Below are 27,091 nucleotides of genomic sequence, written 5' to 3'. Positions count from 1 at the left end.
CTTACCCAGAAAAAAAATTTTTTTTTTTTCAGCTAGTCAGCTTTAAGGGAAGCTTAAAAACACGCAACAGTACAGAATACCTAAAACTCAGAAAGCACTCTACATTTTGTATGGCCCAGTCTGGCAACATTATCAAGAGGACCTTCAGATCCAACACAATCTATACAAATTGACTGTCATTGCCACAAACACTTTAAATCTTAGGGGTGCTACATGAAATAACCCGTCAGGTCAACTCATGTTTGTGAAATCAACATTTGAACTGTTAGGTACTGGACTCACTTGCACATTGGCTCTACACAGATTCTAACAACCAGATTTTAACATTGATTAGATGTATATTCTAAGTTGACTTGGTAACAAGGTGAGAACCCTGCTCACCAGTGAGATTAGGTCTGGGTGTATTGCTTCATCTGTGTTTTTATTGCTTATATCACGTTGGAGTTGAAACTCCAAATCCAAGAGAGGGCTTGGTGAACCAATGAGTTCACCGAGTTTACTCACAGGAACCTGGGAGACCAACAAAAGGTGGTACTAGCTAAAAGTTCAATCCCAATATAGATGACCTTTCCTAGGCTGTATAGTGGGGGGTGGGGAGAGAAGGGGACTGCAGATAACACTATACCTCCTATGTGTCCTACTACCTCCCAAGACCATATACAGCTGGGGTGGGGAGATAGGAAAGAGAGTGACTAGACTCCCAGGTGAGGCTTAGTTACCCTCTCCTTATTCCCTCTAAGGAATTATGTTCAAAGTGTGATCTGGGGACTGGAGAGATGGATGAAGGGTTAACAGGACTTGCTGCTCTTGCACAGGACTCAAATTCAATTCCCTGCACCCATAAGGCAGCTTAGAACTCTCTATAAACGTCAGTCCCAGGAAATCTGATGCTCTCTTCTGACTTCCTTGGTCATAGCACTCACAGCATGTAGATCAGGGTGACCTTGAATTTACAGAGCTCCACCTGCCTCTATTTCCCAAGTGCTGGAATTAAAGGGAATTAAAGTCAGGCACCACCATACCAGACAAAATTAATAAACCTTTATTTTCGTTTTTGGTTTTGATTTTTTCCAGACAGGATCTCACTGTACAGTCCCAGTTGTCTTGGAACTTACTTTGCAGACCAAGATGGCTTTGAACTCAGGGATTCATCTGTGTCTACCTCCCAAGTGCTGAGATTAACAGTATGTGCCACCATGCCTTGCTAAAACTAGTAATCTTAAAAAACAAAAGTGCCTAAACTTGTCAGAGTCTCTTGTGGTGGCACTGCTGCCGTTTTCAAGATGGGATGGCCATGTCATGCCCTGAAGACGGCGTTCTAAGTACTGACCAGATCCACACACTCCCATCTCCTCTTACCTGAACAGCCCTGTCCCATTTTACTTTTTCCTCTTGTTAACTGCATACCTCAGTATACCTTATAAATTTCCTATTTGAAAGGTCAACACCAATGACTAGTTAATGCAAAGGCAATGGAAGAAATACACATAAAAATCTGTCAAAGGTTAGGCTAGGAAAGCATTGCAGACTGGTGATGATGCAGGACTTTCTGGTGACAATTTCAGTGATCTCAGGTGACACTGAACACCAAGTCACCTTGGAAACTGTCTCTCAGCATCGATGCAGCAGAAAAAAAAATACTAAGCCAGGACACCAAGAAGCCACATTCTCCGTTCCTGCAGTGTCCATTTCATAGCTCTTACTCTGGGTAGGACTGAAACACTTCAACAGCAGAAAGCTGCAAGGATGCCAAGGAAAGGGGTGATTAAATCTCCATGAGATGAGACACAATGGGTTTCACGTTGGAAAGTCTAGCAAAAATGATACTGGTGGGTAGAGAGGGCAGGAAGAGGGAGACAGAGGAGAGTGAGGGAGAGAACAGGAACATTTCTCCAAAAGTTGGGGGTGGGCAGGCACTGGTTAGCTAAAGTCAAAATCGACCTTGTCTTTTTCATTAAAATACAGTGGACACTGATTGAGAGATGCTCACACACTTCACTCAACAGGCTACGGCAGCATGTCACACGAGTACTACAATTCATTTCTAACGGATAGTAACCATCAGGGTCTACTTCATAAACAGCACTGCAAAGGTTGCCAAGCTATATAACCTTAAAGTATAGGATGAATCTGATCAAATGATCACCCAATTCCTCAAATTTCTGCTTCAGGAAATCAGAAAGAAAGCTGCACTATTCCTGAGGACCAACGTGGAAGTTCATTTGGAAACTGGAGGCTCACTCAGGGCACTGCCCGCAGAACAGTTTGCCTCACCACACACAGCAACTCTGCCTGGATCACAAGGATACAGAGACTTAACTGCAAATGCACTAATACAACAGCATTTGAACCTCATAAAGACAAGTTTCACAGAAGGCTTAGGTACCAGACATTCAGACCAACAAAGGCTCCTGGGCCCACAGTAGTGTTTGAAAATGGCAGCTGGGAAAGCCGTCAAGATAAATTCTACAGATGGTCTGTGAGCACAACATCAACTAGAACAGCAGCTACATCTTAGGGAACTGGGCTTTAGTTACGATCTCTGGTGCTTTTAGATTTTTAGAAAATTTTATTTTATTAAAAAAGAGAGAATTGTCATCTACAAACTATTTTGTATCTAACTATGCAAATACAACATCAAAATACTCTTGGTAAATTCCCTGACAGAACTAACAATTTTAGGGCTTTCCAACAGGACCTATAACAAGGAAGACCAAACAGAGTTCAGATTACAGGCATTAGCTGCATTTTCCAGAACAGAAAGTAAAGCTAATTGTTTAAAAAGTCTGAAACTTTCAGTTTTGTGGGTTTTGGTGATTTGAATCCAATCACCAGAAGTCTAGAAGCAGCAGGATGTTGGAGACTGTACGACTGTACTGGGGACACAGAAGCAGCTCCCATGCAGTACTTCAAGTGTTGCTATCAGATATATTTAAGTGGCATTTAACAGATTAGAGCTGGGTGAAAATCAAAATATATCCTCCCCACTACATTTTAAAACACAACGATTGCCATTTGACAGCAGTAAGGAAACTGGTACAAGCTGAACACAAAGCTACCTCTTGTCTTGTAGGAAATAAACATAGATATATAGATACATGTACACATATACATTATCTTCAAAATTCAAAGTTGTTCATTTGTTTTACTATCATATAAAAACAACCTCCCTATGGTCAAATTACTGGAAAAGCACAAAGGCTAAGAAAAAAAAAAAAGAAAGAAAAGAAAAGCACATTTGCCACGTTTAAAAAATACACATTGTCTCAGTGGTTCTGTTTATTTGATTATAAAGTTATATTCTAAGGATTCAGACTCCTGGGACTATACTCAATCAAACAGAAACAAATCTACCCTTTTCTCAGTTCTTAGAAAGGACACTTTGAACCCATTCATTCCAAAGAGAAATAAGAAATATCCCAATTTTGAACTGTTAAATTAGGACATGGTCTCCTGGAAGTGACGTACATAAAACGGAAGGCTCCACGGGAGAGACGGAGTCAGAAAGCAGTTCTTGGGTTGTAATCTGGGAGCCCTGGGTCGGAGAGAAAGGCATTGGGGAACTTGGTTCAGACACAGACATGGCTTCTCTGTGATGACTCCTCATAGTGCAGGGGCTTGCAGCTCATGGTCCATACCTAGCATGTAGTCTGTCTTGTAAATTAAGGTTTAACTGGGCTATAATCATGGTCATCTGTCTCTACATTGTCTGTGAAGCTTCTCTCTACAACAATGCGAGCTGAGTGGCTGGGACAGGAATCTGACATATTTACTCCAGTCTTTTATGAGAACAGTTTATGGAATGCCTCAGCTAGTGTACTAAGTGCTACCCTAATTACCTAAAAGATTTTTGCTCCAACTCCCAAGAATAACCTTAGATTTACTCAACAGCCAGATGCCTGCCTGTCTGGAAGTGGCTCTTTAGTTTTGGGCAAAAACAAAACAAAAAAAAACCCCAAAAACAAACAAACAAAAAACCCCCAAACCAAAAACACCAACCAAACAAAAAAATCCTACTTGTTTTAAGCAGATACTTAGAACTCTTGATTGCAAAGGGGGGGTGGGAGATAAGGGGAAATGCTGCTATGTCCTCTTACTATTTTCATTCACAGTGGTGGAGCAGGTGACACTGTCATTCCTTTAGTCTTTCTAAGTGCTTTCTGATACACAGCGTTCTTTGCTCCTCTCATTACACAATAAGTGACTTTGTAGCCATCTGTCAAAAATGCTTTGTTTGATGAGGTCCTGTTCAGAAGTATTTAAACTAAACATATAAATAATTACTCCTTTAAAAAAGTCTAAAAGAAATCTGATTTCTGAATCTGAAGAGGGAGAAGGTGAAGAATTAAGAGGCAAATTAAACTCTACAAAACGGACTTTTAAAATCCATAGGTGTAAAATAGCCACCATTTTTGAATGACAAGATCATATGAAAACAGGAACATCTTTCAAGTTTGCAAAAGGTTTTTCTGTTCCTCAACAGCTAAAGAAGGTCCCGAGTCACTAGAGTTCACAGGTGTTTCACATTTCAATAGTTGCTGAAACACAGAAGATAAACATGAAGAGGATATTTATCAAACACAAATTTATGCCAAGATAAAGTTTTTTTCTTCTCATAAAGCTTAAAAGTGAATTTTCCCTTTTTGTTGTTAAAAGAATGGACAGTATGAAACTTATGTTAGTGATACTTCCATTTAAACACCACTTGACAATTCCAAAGTGCTCTCACCATGCCACCGTAGTCCTCACAACAGCTCTGTGAGGTAGGCACAGTAGGCATTAGTATCCTCAACTCAAGATGAGGAAACCGAGGCAAAGAGAGGTTAAGTGACTTGCCTGACGCCACACCACTGGAAGGTAGAGAGCTGAAACCAGAGATCAAATGTTTAGACTGTCTAGTACCCTTTCCATTATCACTATTGCCTCAGGCTGAGTAATGCTCTCTCTCAAAATTGAAAGGCTAGGTTAGTTCATGTCAGAGACATCATAACAGCAAAGTTAAATGAGAAATACAAGAATAGTCTGATGAATTTACTCGACATAATAAAATTGGTGCAAAACCACTTTTTATCTACTGACTTGTAACTTTTTGGTCCAAATACATAAAATATGCAATATTTACAGCATTTTTCTTTTGTAAATGCAATGCTTTAAAACACATTATAAAGCACCGTAGTAAAAATAGTCTACAGGTAAAAGTACAGAGGTAGGAAAATCCTACCATCACAGCTCACTGATGGAGTTGCCATATGCAGTCACCGATACTTCAGTGTACTGGGTTATAGAGAAGCCATGGAGAAACAAATACTAAACTCATTTTTTTTATATGAATGTGTGGAAATCCTTAAGAAAGCCTCAGATAATGTTGTCAACATTCTTAGAAATACCACCCCAATATTAGATACTGGGGAGACAGAAATCAGGAATACTGCTTTTAACTGTTTTGTCTTTTTACAGTATTATTCATGGTTTTCAGTTGATTTCTTTAACACTAATGATCATCCAAAAAATAAAATAAAGCCTACATAAATATGGGCAAACTCAACTACAGCAAAAACAGTTCTGAGAAAACATGATCAAACATTCCAATAAACTCTGTGAGACATGATCCACATAAACAAATCAGCTACTGGCAAATAGTTATTAGCACTATCCAGTAGGGGTGTGCAACACAAAACTCCAAGTGCCATACAGACTCATCTGCATCCAAAGAGAGGTGAAAAAAATGCTTCATCAAAAGCAAGAGAATCACAGAACCTCTTCTGAAATGGTATTCAGCCTTCTGATTAAACCTCCATGTGTGTAATTTAAGTGACATGAGATTTCTCCTCACTGGGAGATTATAGCTATCATGAAAATGAAAACAAAGTAACAAAAGAAATAACAATTCATCACACTTAAGAACTCCTTAGAACACTGACATCCCATTCAGCATCTAATTTCTTGACACTCCTGTCTGTTCCCCAACTCGGCCCAACAAGAACTGGCTCGGCTTGGACTCGATTAGCAGAACAGGTGCAGAAGCTGAGAACAACGGTGACAACACAGCCAAGTCCAGGTTCAAGACTGCTCTGGTCACACTTTCACTCAGTTCGACTTCGGGTAAATCTTTTCATAGAAAAAGTTCTGGGCCAGGATGTAGAGGTCTCCATCTTTCTCACGGACAGCGTGGGCTCTGATGAACTGGAACTGCTCTAGTGCAAACTCGTAGAACTCATTTTCCATTTTCCAAATGTCAGACTGCTGCAGCTTCGCGATGGTTTGCTTGGTGGGAAGTTTCTTCTCTGTGGTTTTCCTCAGGTGGGATTTCTTTCCTACTTACAATGGGAAAATAAGAAAAGTAAATAATTGTTGCAGAGCACACAGACACTGCCTCTTTCCTGTATGTGCTGCAGTCATGGAGGACTTGGGGCAGATGTAAACTTCAGGGAGAGTCGAGTGATGGCATGCTTTTAAACAAATGAAACACCATCAGGGTTGGACTGACTCACAAAGGTCTGGAAGGACACTTTCAGATAAACTACAGCAGACTTAGCACACGACGGCTGTTCCTGTGTTTAGCACTCCCATCGAACCAGTCTAGAAGTATAGTCTAGTTTATTACTCAGTCAACTTGTAAACAAACAAACAAACAAACAAACAAACGCTTTAGAAAGAAACCTATCCTGTCCATACCTGTACGATAGAGGTCTGTAGCACCCCGGAAAAACCGGGGCAAAGCTGCCTCGAGTAGCATGATGAAGTCTTCCAGCTCCTCAGTAACTCCCACCAGAAAGTACTCGTTAATTAGGTTATACTTAGCTTGATCCATAGCCCATCTGCTTCCCACATTCCTGAAACCACACAAAAGGAATTGAACACGGGCTGTGAAACAGGCTAAGTGTGCTCATGCTTCTGACCCTCTGTGTTATGGAGGAAGCAGGGAGGTGAACGCGCTCAGCGCAGCTTCAACCCCCCCTGCAGCGGCGTCTTACGAAGGCGTAACATTTCCAACTTCCTTACTTCCACGTCCCCAGCTTCTGCTCCCTACATGTAGCCACTCAGACGCTACCACAGGTTCTCAATGAGAACAGACTTCAAGGACAGCTTTAAATATACACATCTGTATCATATAGTCTCTTTTTTGACTTCTGTGTGCATCCATGTTTTAAAACTACTCCAAAACTTTGTTCATTCTGAGAGCCCCTATGGGAAAGTCATAGCAATTTTTGTTTAGTGTTTATCTTAATTTGTAAGCTCTGTTTCTTTTCTTTCCATAAGCTTTAGTGTTTCGTGACATGCGGAGAAACAAAAAATAGGTAAGAAATAGCTGTACTAGAAATCTTTCTGTTTACAGTGTCAGCTAAGGCATTAACAGGTCTGATCTTAAATAGACTATACCTCTGGGATCTAATTAGCACTGACATTCTTTCTGCTTTGCTCTAGCTCTGCATTTTAAGTGCCAGTGTGACCCTGTGTTGGCTTCACTTCTTCTTGTCTTCTCAACTATTAAAGGAAAGGCAAAATCACAGACCAAGAAACTGGGTGTGACAGTACATAACTAGTGTCTTGGCACTTGGAGGTGGAGACAGGAGGGTCAAGAGTTCAAGGTCAGCCTGCGCTACAAGAAATTCTATCTCTAAAAAACCTTGGAGGGGAGGAGGATGGGGATTGGTTGGTTTCTAAGGTCTCCCCAAAATATTTCATTGTGTGTGAAATACATGGATTACCCTCTCTAATTAAAACTCAACTAAGCAATATTTTTTACTATTCAAAAGCAGGGCCTGGCAAACTTCTTCTGTAAGAGGCAAAGAGTAAATATTATAGGCCTTGTAGACTAGACGGTTTAAATAACAATAATTCCCCTCTGCTATCTCAGCAGACAGTAAATGCACCCACAATAGTGGCTGTGTTCTAATCAAGCTTTATTTACAAAGAACACGTGCTCAAACATAATTTGGGCCATAGGACTGGGTTCCTTTTCAGAGGAAATGGCTAAAACCTGAAAAGACATCTTCCAATGCTTTCAATTGTTTTTCTTTTTTTGATATTCTTTTTAAATTATTATTATTATTATTATTATTATTATTATTAATTCAAGTTAGGGAACAGGCTTGTTTCACATGTAAGTCCCTCTCCCTCTCCGTCCCTTCACCCCCATTCCTTCTCTCCTCAATTGTTTTTCTACATGATGCTTTGCAGCAGTCTACAAGCAGGTCCTCGACTTTATGTCAACCTATATGGCTCAAATGATCAAGAACGACTTTGGATTTCACTTTGAGAAAAATACTAATTTTGAATGGATTTTCTGCTTCTGCATTTCCTATCAAAATGAATGAATAGCCAGATATGGCAGTGCATACCTGTACCAGAGAACCCAAGGCAGGAGAATCTCAAGTTCAGGCTGGCTGAAGAGTTGGGTAGGCAGTCCAGTGACCCAGCCCTTGCCAAGCATGTGCAGAGTCCCTTAATGCCTTAAAGCAAATGTCTGACCACAATAAATAAATAATGTAAAATTATTTTAAAAACTTGAACACAGAATGTTCTTGGGGAAATTTTTTATTAGAAGTAAAATCCTAGTCCTGACTACCACATTCCTGCCCGTGAGATATGGATTGCAGAGAGATGGAAGACTACCACCATAGTGAAGTTTGTATTCCTACCAGCATTCTGAGCTGTGGCCACAGAAAAATGGGATCTGGAGCCAGAGCTTCTCCGGAGCACAGTCTGAGCCGCCCTCAGCCACACATTCATCAAAGGTCTGCAGCAAAGATAAAAAGAGCACCATTAGCCATAAACCACGCCTCAGGGTAAGAGACAGATTTTTAATCTCTGTATGCCTGTTTGTGAGTGTAGGTGCGCACATGCCATGGTGTCTGTATGAAGGTCAGAACAACCCTGGCTGTCAGTCCTTGCCTTACGTCTTGTTGGAGACAGGGTCTTTTGCTCATCTCTGAGAGTGTTAGGCTACCTGTCACGAGATTTCGGTAATGTTCTGTCTTCAGTTCCCATCTCGCCACAGGACACTGCAAGCACAGATGTGCACTACTGTGCCCACCTTCACACGGGGTCTAGGAAACTGGACTCAGGTCCTTGCATGGCATGGCAAGAGCTTTACCCACTGACTCACCTCTCCAGGGCAAAACTTTTAATGTAACAAGTTACCAAGTAAATGAGTACAAGTGGGTGGGATGAGACCTGTGGATATATGGGGGTGGGGCAGATGGATCAGTGGTTAAGAGCACTTGTTCTTGCAGAGGACCTGTTCAGTTCCCATCACCCACATGGCAGCTGACGACCATCCATACATCCTCTGCAGCTGTTGTTTATGACGTCTGGTGAGAAACACCAACATGGCCCCACTCGCTGTCCCACCTTCCAGGAGTGCTTCCTGGTAGGCTCTCAACACACTAGTCCTGCTTGCTTTTGACCAGGAGCATCCACCCATGCCACATCAGTTCTATGGGCTCTTAAGTATATCCCAGTACCCCAAATCTCTGTAACTTTACTGGAATGTTCTTCCTCGGTAGACTGATTCTACCAGTGAAGGTTTCATGAGGTCCAGCCTTCCAGTTACTCCTCGGGCTGAAAGTCATTTCCTGTCTTTTGAGTTCTGATGGGAGAATGTCCTTCTGTGTATATGTTTCTCTTATTGGTTGATGAATAAAACACTGTGGCCAATAGAGGCAGGGAGATAGGTGGGACTAGGAGATGAGAATTCTGGGAAGGGTAGGCAGAGTCACTTGCCATGTGAGCTGCCAAAGGAGTTAGAGGTCCAGACCCTTCTCAGGTAAGATAAGACCACATGGAAATACATAGATTAATAAAAATGGGTTAATAATTAAGACAGAGCTAGCCAATAAGAAGCCCTAGCCATCGGCCAACAGTTTAATTAATATAGTGTCTGTATGTTTATTTGGGGCTGAAGCGGTTGTGGGACCAGCATGGCAGGTTGGAAACTTTCTGAAACAGAGTTCTATACACTGCCTTGTTAATAACCAGCTCTCAGGAAGGGGACACACTCATCTGCAAGTGTCATGTTCAGTTCCATAACAAGCTTCATGTAGTTTTTATATTCCATTCCTGCTCAACTATGGTGGGGGCTAGAAAAGGTCATGCCACGTGCAAATGCATTTCAGAACACGCTATGGTGCTACACAAACTGTTAGCAGAGTTAGTGTGTGTGTAGTGTTGTTTTGAAGATTGTGATTGGGGCTGACAGAAGTACTAAAGACACAGCACTGGTGAACATAGAGACAAGGTCACTTATTTCATGACACAGGTGAGATAGCACTTCAGCATTTCCCAGAAATTTCCTTATGTGTGTTTAATTTGTATAAGTGGAAAACTTTGGCCTTGACCATTCCATTACTTAGGCATTTCGCTAGACGGACTGTGTAAGGGTGTGGATGATAATGGACTAAACCTCTGAAATTTAGAGGTAAGCCAGCCTCAACTAAATGTTTTCCTTTGTAAGAGTTGCTTTGGTCATGGTGTCTCTTCACAGCAGTAGAAATGCTAAGACAGAAACTGGTATCAGGTACTGGGATATTGCTGTGATAGGCCTGACCATGCTTTTGTTTGGAGGAATGTGGACTTTGGATAAAGCAGTTGAACGCTTTAAGTGCTGCCTAATGGGCCACTCTAGTAAGAGCTGCAGAGGACAAGTGGTGCTGAGAGTGATTTGAACGGTTGGGGGCAGACTCAAGAGGTTTCAGAGAAGAATATTAATGTGTGGCCTAGAGATTATGATATTTTGGTGAAGAATGTGGCTGCTTTTTGCCTTTTCCCCAATTAAATGTTTTTCTTTGTAAGAGTTTCCATGGTCATGATATCTTTTTACAGCAATAGAAACAAACAGGATCTCACTATGTAGATCAGGCTGCCTTGAATTCATAGAGATCTTCCTGCTTCTGCCTCCCAAGTGCTGTGATTAAAGGTGTGTTTAAATCAGGTTGGCCTGCGGCTATTCTTAGGGGAGATTCCCTCTGTTGCATGAGTGACATAAGAAAGCCTGTTGACTATGCTGAAAAGGAGGGGACAGGTACATGGAGGGTCTCGAGAGAAGAAAGGGAAGGGGAAAATACTATTTACTGAAAATAGAGAAAGTGAGCTGAAAGCAAGTATGCATGCATTAGTTAATTATTCTCTGCAGTTGACTAAAGACACACTGGAGTGATACTTTCAGTCTCTGCTACCTTGACTCCCCTGAAGTGAGGGGCTCTGGTCTGGAGCTGTGAGTCAAGTAAATCCTTTCTTCCTTAAGTCGCTTTCATCGGGGTATTTCGTCACAGCAATAGGACAAGAAACTAAGACAGTCTGATTTAGATTTCCTGCCTGAAGCCTACTTTTAAAAAGTGGCTTTATTGGGGGTGGGAGGCAGGGAAGCTAGCAAATACATGTTATGTCTCCACTTATCTGTTATACCCCAATTTTCATGAAGACTATGGCTCAAGGAACTATGTACAACAGGCCAGAAAGCTTCTGACTCCGTGACCATTTCTAACAGGCCCTAGCTCATGGCATGCTCCCAATAGTTCAACAGAAGGACTCTGCTTCTTCATGCCTCTGCCAATCTGGAGTGCAAACCAGAAGACAAGTAAGTCACTAAACATACTCAACATCTCCACTACTATTCAATGAGTGCACATGATTGTGTGTGTGTGTGTGTGTGTGTGTGTGTGTGTGTGTGTGTGTGTGTGAATTTAAAGACACTGAAAGGGTTGGCTTACATATAACAAAGCAGCATCTTAGGAGACTGCATTATTAAAAGTTTCCATAAATTTACTATGTATGCAATGTGGACTATATGCAGGCAACTCTGAGGATTTCATGCATACTATTTGAATTAAAACTGAATAATCATACCGGATGGCTATTTTAACTCAATTCTTTAATTAGCAAACTCCTGGTTCCTGTGTTCTTCATGTATTTTAGTCTTTCAGGAAAGAAAATTTAGAAGATCTTTTTTAAGGCAGTAGTTTTAATTCTGCTACCTGACTCAGATAGACTAACATTATCTCCTAAAGGTCTGTTAGCCTTTCTTTCAGGGGACAGTGTGGCCATACAGCCACAGGCTTGTTAGTAGACCAAAGGCAAAACAAATGTGGGCAACTTCTGGGTCACTTGCTTAGAAGGAAAGGGCTTGTTCTCCCTTCCCTTTTGTCTGCAAAGGTTGCACTACCACACTTGGTGATATTTTCTTATAACAAGTCAACTGTGTCACTTGAAAGGAAATAACTGAGTGACAGTCAGTTTGTGGCTCTTGCCTGCCACAAACTGGTCTAGGGAGGCATCAGCCATGCTTGGAGACAGGTTGAGCTCTTTATCTGAGGTGTGGAAGATGCTACTAGGTAGAGGCCACAATCGTTTTAAACAGCCTCAAATCTACAGTGGTGCACAGGCTAAATGGCCATCTCCAGACAGCCACAGTACTGCTGTAGAGGAACCTACAGGAGTGCACAGGCTAAATGACCATCTCCAGACAGTCACAGCACTGCTGTAGAGGAACCTACAGTAGCCGGTGGTAAAAGTTAAGCTTCCAAGTGAGAAATAACATTTTGGAAATGTGTATTTGACATCATAAGCCTACAGTTTTCCAGCACTTATAAGCTTTTGTTGATAACATCTGTAGTTAGGTTAATGAATATGAAGTTTTGATACAGTACAATCAAAATGCATTAACTCTTGGGAGTCCAATAGAACCCTGTATGAAACAATTCAGATGTCTGAAAACTTCCTGACTAAAACTTCCACATAAAACATCAAAGGTATCAATTGGTGTTAATCTGTAAACAGCTTACTGTGGCTTCACATTCGAATCTTGGACTTTCCACTTGTCAAATTCAATGTCATATTAAAAATAGCCTCAAATTTGGGGAAAGGCTATTAAAACTCTCTTTTTCAATTACATATTTGCATGAAGCTGGATTTTCTTTATAGACTTAAAAAAAAAGTACAACTGATTGGACTGACTGAATTAAAAATATGAAAATCAGGCTATCTTTATTAAATCAGATATTGAAAGATTTTCTGAAATGTAAAATGATGCCACTCTTTGTTTTTTTAGGAAAGATGATTATTTACAGCAAAACTTTATTTGCTAACATGAGACAGTTCCCTGGCTGGTGAGATGGCTCAGCAGGTAAAGGAGCTTACCCTTAGACTGACGACCAAGGTTTAATCCCTGAAACCCACAAAGTGAAAGGAGAGAATCAATGTCCACACTGGCATCTGGCATGTGCTCTGGGGCACTCCCTCCCCCAAATAAACTGGGAAAATAAAACGAGCTATAATTTTCTGTGTAAACTATGAAATGTACTTACATTGGTAACTATTAACAAATGGCTACATAATGTTCTCTGGGGTCCTTAATTTTCTTTAAGATTTGTGTATATGTATACATGCAATTATGCATTCATGTGTGTGCAACAACCCACACATGCCCATTGCACACACATGCACATGTTTGCTGAGTCCATAAGAAGGCATCAGGCCCCCTGGAGTTGAAGTTACACACAGCTGTGAGTTACACAACATATGTTCTGAGAGCCCAACTGGGACCTCCCATAAGTGTTCCTAACAACTGAGCCATGGGAACTCCTCCCATAAGTGTTCCTAACCACTGAGCATGGGAACCCCTCCCAGAAGTGTTCCTAACCACTGAGCATGGGAACCCCTCCCAGAAGTGTTCCTAACCACTGAGCCATGGGAACCGTTAAAGGAACGCGACTATCTCAGTCTGGGAGCATCAGAGACAAACCCATGGCAGAGGGAATGATAAAGTTTGACATTAAATGTAAGCAAACTCTAAATATGAGGGACAACATGTACACAAAAAAAGTATAAAGCAATAATGAGTTCTAAGGGCATTTGTAATTCGTGTGGCTGAAACACTGGGCTGGGTGCATGGGGTAATTAAGCTACGGAGAGGTAGGTATAAGATCATGTTAGATTGTATCTCTTAAGGCTTAGTTAAATAACTACGTTTATTTATTGCTTGTGGGGTAGGAGAGGTGTTGTCTGTGTGTGCGCGTGCCACAATGAGAGGACAGTTCTGTGGTACCAGAAACAGAACTCAGGTTGTGAGGGATGGCAGCAAACACCATCCCTTCACTGGCTAAGTCATCTCCTTGGCCCTACCTTGGGGAATGTTTGAGCATGAAACCTATGAAGGTATTAACACTGGAAGGAACAAATCCAGTGTGATTCTGAGAACTTGACTCTGATGATACCCCAGAGGAAGTGCTACAACACACGCCCTTCGGTCATAGCTCTCTCCTTGCTTAAAGCCAGTAGCAAAACAGTTTTCATAAAATGATTAAAGTAAATGTAGATTGCCATCTGTGGTCATCTGAATGTAACTGGACCCCATAATCTCACAGGGAGTGGCACTATTGGGAGGTGTGTTTTTTTGGAGTGGGTGTTGCCTTGTTGGAGGAAGTGTGTCACCATGGAGGTGGGCTTTGAGGTTTCCTATGCTCAGGATACCACCCAGTGTCTCAGTCAACTTCCTATTGCCTGCAGGACGCAGCATTCTCAGTTTCAGCACCATGTCTGCCTACACACAGCCATGCTCCCCGTCATGATGATAATGGACCGAACCTCTGAACTGTAAGCTGTCACCCGATTAAATGTTTTCTTTATATGAGTTGCTGTGGTCATGGTGTCTCTTCACAGCAGCAGAAAATCAACTAAGACACCATCATTAAGACTAAGAACCAAAATATGTACAAAACCAGATTCATCAATAATGATCCCCTAGAAAATTGTTGGTGTAATGGCATAATGGTTAACACAGACTGTCAACTTCAAATCACCATGGAGACAAAGTTTGGCTTTGTTTGTGGAAGGCATTTCCAGAGAAGTATACCGGAACATGTATGTGTGTGCGCTTGCTGAATACAGCCACCTCTTCCTCCTGCCACCATGCCTACCCACCCTGATGCATAGCTTCAAACCCTGAACTGAAATAAGCCACGTATTTTGACATAGCAGCAGCAAGAACAGTAACTAATACAGCAGGGTTGTAATAATACAATATGTACACTTGCAACAGTCCAGCCACAGAATTATCTTAGAGGACAGCAGTTGTGTTACACTTCACCATTGCTTCTCTACAGTCCTGAGCTCCTTGCAAAATGTCCACACTGAAGGAGGAGTACATTTATGATCAACAGTAAGCATAATACCTTTTTGTCTCCTTGTTTCCGTCTCCTTAATCCTGGTCTGTAATCATCCCCAAACCTCAGAAAGTAATAGTAGGAAACAAGCCTCTCGATAGGGTCCCTGATGACATTAATGTAAATGGGCTTCTTCTTCACACCGAATCTGAAACAGCAGAATTTCAGTGATGAGGTCAAAGTTTCACTAGTTCAGGCATACTCTGGAATTATATACAGAAGTCTGAAGTATTGGTGGTATAGGGAAGCAATAAAAAGAATTAATTAAAATGAAATTGAGTATGTGTGAAGACTAGGGAATATTTCATACTTAGGATGCAATAAAACTAACAAGGAATGCTGGCAAATACCTACCTCTGCCCTCAAGGAGTAAGAGGAAGCAGTCTGTCCTGAGGGGCTAGACCCAGCAGAGGCCCTGGAGGTGTGTGTCTGGCAGGCCCTGTCTACCCACTCTGCTTACTGAGGAGTTTAAACAGCCACACAGCCTGTATTTAGAAAGCTGCAGTGAGGCCCTGACACCAGATCCTAGGCATGAATTGCCTTCTGTAACCCTCAGTAGCTATCTCATCTAGACACTGTGTGGCACTCACACACATGCTCCAGCCCATCACTGGGCATACCTAGACAACTCCAACCCTATGCAGCCTTTAGAACTCATGAGTGACAAGGGCAGACAGCCTTTGGGAAAAACTATACTCTGAGACTTCAGCAATGTACTGTATTTCCCATCTCTATGTAAGCACCAATTTAAAACCACATTATTGTGGTTGTTGGCAGTGTGTGTGTGTGTGTGTGTGTGAGTGTGTGTGTCCCTATGCCCATGTGTTGAGGTTAGAGAATAGTGGGTAGAAGCTTCTCTCCTTTATCATATGGGTGGGTCCCAGGGGTCAAACTCAGGTCATCAGGCTTGATGACATGTGCCTTTACCTGCTGAGCAATCTTGCCAGTCTGCTGCAGAATATTTGCTTAACTATTCAAAGATGTGTTGCATTTGTTTAACTATGTAAAGATGTGTTGTATATGTTTAATTATGTAAAGATGTGTTGCTGTTTAACTTTGCCTCCTGTTGGCAACTGATTGGTCTAATAAAGAGCTGAATGGCCAATGGTGAGGGAGGAGATGTAGGCAGAATTTGTAGGCATCGAGAGTAAGTAGAAGGAAGAATTTAGGCTCAAGGAGAAAGGAAAGGAGATGAGAGGGGCCAGACAGACAGACACGGAGGAAGCAGGAAAGTAGGGCATACAGGATGAAATAAGGTAAAAAGCCCTGAGGCTAAACACAGATGAAAAGAAACAGGTTAAATTAAGTTAAAAGAACTAGTGGGACAAGCCTAAGTTAAGGCTGAGCATTCGTAACTAGTATTAAGTCTTTGTGTCTTATTTGGGAGCTGGTTGGTGGCCAAAGAAAATGCCAACTAAAGCCATTAAGTCTTTTTAACTATGGCTAGGGATGACCAAATCTCATACTGTACAAATCTGTGTGGGACTCTTAGCCATAAATGGTTCATACCAGTAGCAGATTGCCTTTGCTTGGTTTCAAAAAAGTGAAACCTGGTCTCACCGATGACACTGTGGTGTCAAGATCATTCATCTGTTAGGATGACTCCTATTAAATAATGCTACTGAAAAATGAACAATGTAAATTTAAGTAGGATGGTTATGAATATTTTCAATTTCCAGGAAGCATGAACTCTTAACTCTAGAAAGAAAGGGGGTTTCAATGAACTCCTTAATCAAGAACTGCAACTTATTCAATTTGATATTCACCCTGGCATCTTGAAAATGTCTACCCTATATAAATTTAAAATAGGAAATATTAAAGTCAAAATGGCATTAATTTGTTATATCCAAACTATTTGAAAACTGTTCATCATTAAGAAAACAAACGGTAACTGGAGCACTTATAGGAAAAGTAGAAGTAGGAAAATGATTTTAAAAAAATCAAAAGGGGTTAAAACAAAGGGTGCAAAATAGAACAAGAAATCAAAACTGCTAGATAAAAAGACATTTCTTTTTTTCTGTTCTAAAACTGTAGAAAAACTACAAAGCCAGGACTTTCTCCCCCCTGGTTTCTAGGAAACTCAATTATGTTTCAATCTTTTATTATCTGTTAAAAAAAAAAAACTGAAAAATTAAACACTGATTCCTCCATGAATTTACCATTATTCCTCTAACGGCAAGTAACTTAAGGAATTCTACCAACCAAAGGGCCATTGCTTCTCTGTCCCGTGTTGAGACTTATTTTATGTGTACGGTGGTTGCCTGTATGACTGACTGTGTACCACGCCTGTGCATCAGATCCCTTGGACCTGGAGTTACAGATGATTCTAAGTCACCATGTGGATGCTGGGAGTCACACCCAGGTCCTCTGAAGAGAGCAGCCAATGCTCTTAACAGCTTAAACCAGCTGTTTTCAACCTGTAGGACTCAACAACCGCCCCCCCCACGGGGAAGAGGGGAGTAGTTGAATGAGCCTATCACAGGGGTTGCTTAAGCCATAGGAAAACAAAGATATTTATATTATGTTCTCTCATAATATAAATATCAGCAGAAAGATTGCAATTATGAAAATAATTTTATTGTTAGGGGTCAGCACAACAACATGAGACACTGTATTAAAGGTTGCAGCTTTAGTAAGGTTGAGAGCCACTGACTTAAACCACCATTCCACCCGTGTGTGTGTGTGCGTGCGTGCGTGCGTGCGTGCCTGTGTGTGTGTGTGTGTGTGTGTGTGTGTGTGTGTGTGTGTGTGTGTGTGTGTGTGTGTGTGTGTAGTTAATAGGGACTGAATAAACCCAGGGCTTCCACCATAACTAGATGCCATTCTACTACAGAACCACATGTCAAGAAATATCCTTTTTAACATTAAAAATTATTGTTTGTTTGTTCTGTAAAATGTGTGGTGTGTGAGCACAGGGTGCTTGTGTCACAATGTATGGTGAAGTCAGAGGACAACCTTGGGTGTCAATCCTCCCTTTCCATTTCTGGTGCACCAGGGCTTCCCTGCTGCTGCCAGCAGGCTAGGTGGCTGTCGAGCTCCCAGGAACTGTATGAGCACGGGGGTTACAGACACTCGGGCTTCAAGCCTGGTTTCTTAGTTCTAGGGATTCAAACTTGGGTCCTCACCATTGTAATGCAGTTACTTTACCTACAGGGCCATCTTCCTAGACCCTCATTTTAAAATGTGAGATGGGATCTCGAGAAATTGTCTGGGTTGTCTTCAAATATGTAATCCTCCTGTATCAGCCTCCTAGGCAACTAAAACTACAGGTGTAAGCCACCATTCTCAGCTCAGTGTTTTGAAGAATAAAGAACTTTAAAATAGGTAAATGATGTTTCTTTCTCCCCTCCTTTTTAGTCACAGAGTCTATGACTATCAAGCTATAGTATTTCTTGACTATATACATTAAAATACATCAGTTTCCTCTAATTGATTCTGTTTAGCTATTTGTTTAAATTTTTGTTAGTTGATTAAAATTTTCACAATATATTACTTATTTCCAACAACATGAGCCAATATGGAAATATTCAAACCCAGTTTTGTTGTCAATATTTAATAAGACTACTCTTTAAAAAAAGCCTTATACATTTCAAGTCCAAGTACCTCAGCAAACACCACAGCTTTGTTCTACGGACAAGACTGTGTCCAAAGCAAAAAGACTCAATATATAATTTTAATAATGAAAACTTAAAGTATTAGAAACCAGGCCATGTAGAGGAAAAAAAAAATCAAATAATTTAGGTGAAAGGGTAACAAACATTCATTGAAAGATAATGCAGCCCTCAGGGAAAATATGCATATGAATAAAGTTTATGAAACTGGTTTAGTGCCTCTACAGAGAGAAATTTTAGTTTATTTTAAAGCTGCCAATAAAATGCTTTCAATATTGCAACATGAATTATTTATAGAAAAGTGTACATTTAACTTGAAAGTTGCAATTTTGTTGGAAGATCCTAGGAATTATGAGGGGAATCAGGGATACATCACTTTAAGCATGTAATATTTGGACAATTCTTTCATTATATGATTCCCAGAGAGGTGAAGAGTTGCCACTGTCTAACCCAGTGACACACCTTTCTGCTTTTTCCTTTTCAAACCTAAAAAGTTAAATGGAAGTGAGACACCCTTTCATTTCAAAATTCACACAGGATGCATTTTAGTTTGACAGTTGATATACGTGTTCTTGTAAGACACACTGCTAATTTAAAAACTGACTTGAAGATGCCTGGAGTCAGTGGTACATTCTCTGCTGTTTCTGACGTTAATACAGTTAAGTATCAGCCGAGCGTTTGGATGTGAGCTTCTACAGTAATAGCGCCAGGGGTCCCATTGAGAACATTCAAACAGATGCTATACTTGGACTATTTCTTTTAGCCAATTTTCTGATTAGCCCTTCATGATGTAAGGGCCATTGAGGATCACAGAATGCTTCAACACTGTTCGTAGTCCACAGTCTTTTGAAATTTTCTTTAGGAGAACTACGACAAAATTACCCTGACTTACACAACTGCGTTCAAACATAAAAGGAAATTTTTAGTTTTTAAAAAGTCTCCACCTAATAACTCATAATTTCAAAGCAGAAACACAGCAATTCAAGGAAAAGCACATTGTAGTACCAAAAACTGAGTGTTTCTTTGTTTTCTAAGTCAGTGATTTGGTGAGTCACAGTGACTGACTGGGTTAAAACCTGGATGCTCCAAGAGTAGTTAGTGGGCTTCCAGTTGTGTATGAAAACCTGTTCCATAGTCCCTGACTTAACAGAACATGAATTCCTGTAATTAGCTTGAGAAGTGTCAATTTATGAACACTAGAGGGCAGTAAAGCACTGGAAGGAATATTTAAATTACAGGTCTAATATATATATATATATATATATATCCAAAATCCTAACACTTTAATGAAGTGATTTTGTTTTATGCTGATGACATACAAAATATTCCTTAGTACACCATTTTGGATGCTACTTACTTTGCAAAATCCAGATAAGAAATGTGTCCATGATAAAACCCTGGTTTCATCTCGTTCCAAGTGGTTATATTCTTTACAAAGCGTACCTAAAAAAGGAGGACATACTCATTACCTCACTGCAATTTAAAGAAAACGATACTGACCAAACAACCCCCACCAAGGATGAGGATCCAGTCCCAGCATTTCAAAAACACGTTTGAAGAAAGGGCAGTTAGTGTAATCTGCACGTACTAATTTGCATCAACCCTGTACAGTGGAGTGCATTAACATAGGTGGTAGGAGGGCTGGGGGTATTTCCCCTCCCTGAGGGTAAATCATGGTTGCCAACTGACTAAATTGGAATCAACTAAGAGGTAAGCCACTAGTCGCAGCTGTAAGGGGTTTCCTGATCAGACTGTCAGCAGTGAGAGGAGCATGGGGAGAAGGCTTATTTGCCTCTCTCTGCCTCTGCACCTCACCTGTAAGTTCATTCACCCTGTAGCTGCCTGACCCGCTTCCACAACGGTAACTGCCTGTACCGATGCTATTGTAGCTGCTGCATTCTTTTGCAGACTTCAGAACCCAGATTCTATAGGCATCGAACTTGGACTGAAGAGGAGTTGCTCCATTCCTACGTAAGGAATTCATATTGTGTGTTGTGTGTGTGTTCATCCATGAGTAAATTAAAAACAGGGTCTCATGAAACCCTGCTGAACCTGAAGCTCATCACCTATCCAAGGATGACTTTGAATTCTTGACCCTCCTGCCACCACCTCCCAAGGGGTTACTGTTGTATCCACCACACCCTGCTCATTGCATATATTAAAAGTTTTGTTCTCTGATACATATTCAAAAAGTAATCATAAAAGACATTTCCATTTATGCTTCAACAAATTAAAATAAGACTATCAAAATGATTAATGATAATTATAAACAGATTTTAAAGACTGGATATATAAGCTTCTTCAAATCAAAACATTTAACATATCCAAATATGAAAAAATTATGTATGTATGTGCATGTATCACTGTGAGAATTTGTGCAATGTAAGCGTGACAGCAGGTGTCCACAGAATCCATGAAAGGGTTGGAGCTGGTGTTACTGACTGTTGTGAGCTTCCTGAGGTGGGTAGTGGGAACTGAACTCAGGGCCTATGCAAGAGCAATATGCACTCTTAACTGCTGAGGCAACTCCCCAGCCCCTAAATACTTCTTAATTTACAGAAATTAGAAGTATAGAAAAAGTATATAAAAAAAAACATGAAAAATTCTGTAAGTGCACATTATTTTTAAAGAATTGAGAGAAAATTTACAAAAAAAGGGAAATGAAAACAACTAGTTAATTTAAAGAATCTGAGTGCCAGCAGCTACACAATTTCTCAAAGGAAATTATTCTATACGAGAAATAGGAACTGGTCAGGATCCGATCTGGAGAGAGAGACACAGCAAGGCCCACTGCTGTACCCTGCAGTGAAGGCAGACTGTAGCATCAGTCCCAGAAGAATAGAGCCCATGTTACGACAATGTGTCAGTCTTTCCTCTATGTTTTGGACCTGAGCTACATGGACCTATTCTGCAGCATTTGACCTTGGGCTTCTCAGTTACACAGATGTATTCTGCAGCATTTGACCTTGGGACTCAGTTACATGGATGTATTCTGCAGCATTTGACCTTGGGATTCTTAGTTACACAGACCTATCTATTCTGCAGCATTTGACGTTGGGCTTCTGTCATTATAGCAGGGACTGACGGTGACTACTGTCTACAGAAGGCCTGTGGGTAAGTTAGGGACAGGACAGGTGTAGTCACCAGCCAGAAAATGTCCACTGGATAAAACAAGGTTCTGGGACAGTTGACACGTTATTAACTGATACACTGATGCAAATGATAGTCACATCAAGAGCCACATATATTCAGGTATGTGTATGAGGTTTCTGCACTCTTTCCTATTCATTCTTTAAATTAAGCACCAAGCAGAATAAAAAATAAATAAAACAGCAAATGAAAAATAAAGTATTAGATTATATAAAATCTGAATCCATAAAAACTGCATGACAGGAGATGTGTTTGTAATAGTTAATTATGTTGGGTCCTATGAAAATCAACTACAGTATTTCCACCAAAAATAAAGAGGGGCTGGAGAGATGGCTCAGTGGTTAAGAATACTTGTTGCTCTTCCAGCGGAAGAGAAACCTGCTTGGATTCCCAGCTCTACATGGCAGCTCACAACCACCTGTACTTCCAGTTCCAGGAGATCTGATCTGCAGTCACCAGGCAGGCACAAGTGCACAAACATACACAAAGGCAAAACACCCACACACTCATTTAGAAGAAGACTGAAGAAGGAAGAGGGAAGGAGGAGGAAGAGAAGGAAAAGTGGGAGGGGTAGGGGAGGTGAAGGAGGAGAAGGTGGCGGTGGCAGCAAAGAGTTGGTTTTCACAGTGTAAGCCATGCTAAAAAACTCAGAGGTTTTCCAAAAGCTGAGATTTAATGTGGACGTGGTGGTTTAGGAGGGGAATGAAAAAGGTGTTAGGTTAAATTCTAAGGAAATTGCAGCAGAAGGTAAATGCCAGAGGACCACAGCATACAAACATGGAGCAGAATGTGGTAAGAGACTCTCAGAAACAGGAGTCAGACACACTGTAAGCATCCTCTCCTTGAGCAACCCTAAGGATGGTCAATATTAACCTGAGGCATCCTGAGGACGAATGGCTCATCCAACCTGTGTCCTTTAACATGGAGAATCCCAGGAGGTTGGGTTAGACTGCTGCCGGGCTTCTCAAATTTGAAAATGGAAACAAAACAAACCACCCAGAACTCCTGTTGAGATAGATCTGGATGCAGCAGGTCTGCAATAGCGCCTGGAATTCTGCATTTGTAAAAACCTTCAGGAACTGGTGTTGGTCATCCCTGGACCACAGTAAAGAACATTTCAGAAGGTGTGAGCTTAGGAGCTGGCTCTTAACTTTATTAATGTGAGGCTTGTTTTGTGGCGTTAGCAAAGAAGGCTGGAGGGCTATAATAAAAAAAAAAAAAAAAAAAAAAAAAAAAAAACCGCTTGGGCAAGGTTATCCTTGTCCTGTTACAGGAAAATCCTGAAGTCCAGCAGGTTTTCTGGTAATCATATCTGCTACTACAGCTACAGTACATAAACCAGAGGAGGGCAGAAGCAGTGAGCCCTGCCCACTTTTCCTCACTCTCTCTAACTCCCACCTCTTCAGCGAGGCCTGATGCACACTAGAAGCAAGCATTCCGAACAACAGCTCAAAGATTAAAGTACTTCCAGGTGGTCTGAGAAAGATTTGTTAGAGGCAGGGGACAGAAGAAAAGCATGAATATTATGCTATAACCAATCTTGAACTTATTAGTAGAGTCAGAATTTTAAAGGTGGGGGAGAACAAAGAAATCCTGTAGTCTTTCAAAAGGACACCAAACACCACATTTGCTTAGATTGACTTCAACTGTTGAGGGAGGGGTGCTGGCTCAAGTGGATTCAGATCAGAAGGACTTTAGCACGCTGCCTAGAGATTGTTGCTGTGATATCGTGGTGAAGAAAGTGGCTGCATTTTGCCCTTGTCAGAAAGACAGTCTGCCTGAGGCTAAAGAGAAGAGATTTGGATGAATTCTGTTGGCAGAGGAAATCTCAAAACAGCCTGCCATGTTGGCTATTAGTGGTAACTCTAATGAAGATTTATAATGAAAAGGAGCAAGCTGAGAAAGGTAAAATACAAAACGTAAAATCTGTGGAGAAAAAGAGCACCAGGAAGTAGAACAGAGCTAAATTCTCTGTTCAAAGAGATAAACAGATTAAGGAAATGTAATAAAGGAATGGTGACCTCAGGGCAAGATCCTACCCAGCTAAATTTCCAACTCGAGAAAAGAAGTTAAAGAAAAGCTTGGAGCCTGGCGTGGTGGTACACACCTTTAGTCCCAGAACAAACAAAAGCCTTCTGCACTGGGAAAGCAGAGGCTGGCAGATCTCAGAGTTTGAAGCTCGGTCCACAATAGCCAAGTTAGGCAGTGAAGGCAACACTCAAAAACAGAAAGTTGAATATGTAATTGAAAATCTCTGAGTTCAAGGCTAGCTTGGTCTACAGGTCAAGTTTCAGAACAGCCAAAGTTTAGGCAGTGAAGGAAACCATCAAAAACAGAAAGTTGGTGAATATGTACTTGAATAAGGGACCATGTTCCAGCCTCAGCAATCAGCACAACTTGGTAGCCTTGACCGCGTGGTTCTGAAGATAAGGACAGGACAAAGGGACTATGGAATGTGCCTCTGTGACTTAGGAAAACCACTGAGGCCAGGCATGTTGTCAGCGGTTTCACTGAATGGAGGCCCAGAGAAGCCATTGCGTGAAGCTGAAGCCTGGATTGCCTTGCAGAACCCAAGATGTTAAAAATGCCGAAGACAAGAGGAAAGCTGCTAACAGGGAGTAGAACCAGCCCAAGGAAAGAAGTGTGTTGCAGTCAACAGAGGTGAAAAGAGTTAGAGATCTGAAGAGTGCTTTGACATCAGACATGGACATGCAGAGTTTGGAATTTGCCCAGCTGGTTTTCAGTCTTGCTTTGGTCCTCACTATGCTCCTTTCCCTACATTATAGAGTGGTAATGTATATATATATATCCTGTGCCATTATATACTGGAAGTATGTGACATGCGTTTGGATTTTACAGGAACTTACAGACTGTTAAATAACTTTAAGACTGTTATAGACTATAAGAACTTTAGAAGTTGGACTGAATGCATTTTTGCATTATGATATGGCTACAAGCCTTTGGGGGCCAGGCAGTAGTTTAAAAGAAAATGCCCCCAGAGGGAGTACACTAATGGGAGGTGTGGCCTTGTTGGAGTAGGTGTGGTCTTGTGGGAGGAAGTGTGTCACTATGGAGGAGAGTGTTGAGGTCTCATCTATGTGCAAACCATGCCCAATAGGACAGTTCACTTCCTGTTGCTTTTGGACTAAGATGTGGAATTCTCCAGTACCATGTTTGCCTGCTCACCGCATACTCCCACCGTGCTCCCTATCATGATGATAATGGTGCTAAACCTCTGAAACTGTAAGCCACCCCTCCCGCGTTAAATGTTTTCCTTTAGAAGAGTTGCTGTGGTCACAGAGTCTCTTCACAGGAATAGAAACCCTAACTACAAGGGCTAAGTGTTACCTCACACTTCTGTGGAAAGCAGCTCGGGCACGAGGAGTGCCATTTACACACATACCATTTCACACACCCTTCTTCAAAGCTGTTCTCCATGGAGATACTATAAGTATTCCGTTAGAAAAGAAAGGACAATTCTGAAAGGCTTCCTTTTAAAGGTACCCATTAAGCCACTTTTCCTTTATCCATATTTAGTACATATCCTCTAGTTCTCAAATGTTTCCCTGTTTCTGTCTCCACTAACCTGGTCCCAGGTCCCACCTATTCCCCCTCTCACTCCTGCACTGCATGCCTGTTCTCCCCATTTGTCTTCTTCTAGTGTTCTACACTAGGGCATGTTGCCTACAGGGCCCGGGTGAGCCAACAGATTCTTCCTTTCCTATCAGGTGAAGGGCAATAAAACGCAACAGCATCAAATGACATTTAGGAGGCTGAAAACACTGGACACTGGCAGGGGAGAAGGGAGAGTTCAAACAGAGCTCCCACACTCTGATTGAAGCATGCTATCAAGAAGGATGGCTCAGAAGGAGTAGTTAGATACAGTACATGAAAATAATGTTTTTATGGCTAGCCTGGAGCAGGTTCTAAACTATGACTTCTGTCGGTTTTATAACTCAAGCAGAGTCAGGCTAGCAAGTAATCACAATACACCTTTAGGGAAAACACAACAGTGCAGGTGGAGGTACATGATTTATTTGCTTGTTGAATCAGACCTGAACCAATTCTAAAGAAAAAGCTAAGAAAGCACCTTCGCACTAATGGTATCTAGGCTTATATTGGAGACAGGTTTGACTTCACATCCTGATCATCTATGATCACAAAAGAACCCCTTTCCACTGCCTGAAGGAGGGGGAGTATCCCTGAATGCCCTAGCCTAATTCCAATTTTGTAATTGCTATCTATTGAGACGAAGACTACTATTAACTTGAGTAATTACTATTCACCAACTCCTGATAAATTTACTTCAAATAAACATTTCTCATATAGCCACAGGCATATGTTTTTAGTCTAGACCAGAGAGAAGGCTTTCTATACTCAGGAGAAAGCTAGTGAGTGGATAGATACAAAGGTAAGTTCATCTGCAGTGGAGGTTCAGACCTGAGCCGCTCAAGAGTCCTAAGTCTCAAACTTCCATCAATCAGAGGGTAGTCAGCTAAGGATTACCATCAAAATCGAGACTGGCTCATTTGCTTATACATTCATCATTTCACAAAAAGTGCATCAAGTATCTTCCATGTCTTGGTCACCCATTTGAGAAACAAGGCATGAGGCATACAGTGGACAAGCAAGAAGTCTGCCTTCAAGGGGCTTCCGCTACAATCCAGGAAAACAAAAAGAAATGAAACCAATATGTAACACAACTTTACAAGTTGAGTAGTACTAGGAGTGACGTGGTTTCAATACTTTGAAAGGAACATTTAATATAACAAGGTCCAAGGGCCTGTTATTTAATTTGAAACACTAAAAGGATAACAAGAAGACAACTGAACGAGGAATTTATTCCACAAATAGATAAGAGCAGAGATCTTGAATTAAGAAAGGCCTGGTTTAGTCAATGATCCAAAAAGCTAGTGTATCTACTGGATGAGACACCTGAATGCTGTCAGGAAACTAGGAACATGAATTTAAAGATAAATAAAACTTTCTGGAAAGATCTCAGCGTGTCTGTGTATACCACTGGACCGCTCTAAATCACGAATTCTCAAATTGTAGCATCAAGTGGAAGCTTCTTAAAAACTCAGAACACCAGGCTCCATTTGGTTCTTTAGAGCAAGAACCACATTTTAACCAATGATTAGCTTACACGTAATAGGTTGCAAATGCTTA

At 41.1% G+C, this 27,091-nt stretch overlaps 1 protein-coding gene across 4 annotated transcripts in view; it reads right to left on the bottom strand.

Moving 5' to 3' along the window:
- Nucleotides 1-3,206: 3,206 nt before the first annotated feature.
- The window catches only part of LOC100760748 (heparan sulfate 2-O-sulfotransferase 1), a 142,092-nt gene continuing 118,207 nt past the window's right edge, over nt 3,207-27,091 (bottom strand). For 3 of the 4 annotated variants that reach the window (XM_027395887.2, XM_035450349.1, XM_035450348.1), the window contains 5 exons: nt 20,130-20,215; nt 15,171-15,309; nt 8,643-8,740; nt 6,676-6,833; nt 3,207-6,317 (listed from right to left, as the gene is read on the bottom strand). In XM_027395887.2, the coding sequence (XP_027251688.1) occupies nt 6,088-6,317; nt 6,676-6,833; nt 8,643-8,740; nt 15,171-15,309; nt 20,130-20,215 (711 nt within the window). In that variant the 3' untranslated portion in view covers nt 3,207-6,087. The remainder of the gene's footprint in view (nt 6,318-6,675; nt 6,834-8,642; nt 8,741-15,170; nt 15,310-20,129; nt 20,216-27,091) is intronic. The other variant, XM_027395888.1, reaches the window with a different exon arrangement.

The sequence above is a fragment of the Cricetulus griseus genome (assembly GCF_003668045.3).
Source record: "Cricetulus griseus strain 17A/GY chromosome 1 unlocalized genomic scaffold, alternate assembly CriGri-PICRH-1.0 chr1_0, whole genome shotgun sequence".
Taxonomy (NCBI): domain Eukaryota; kingdom Metazoa; phylum Chordata; class Mammalia; order Rodentia; family Cricetidae; genus Cricetulus; species Cricetulus griseus.
This window is presented reverse-complemented; position numbering and strand designations above follow the sequence as displayed.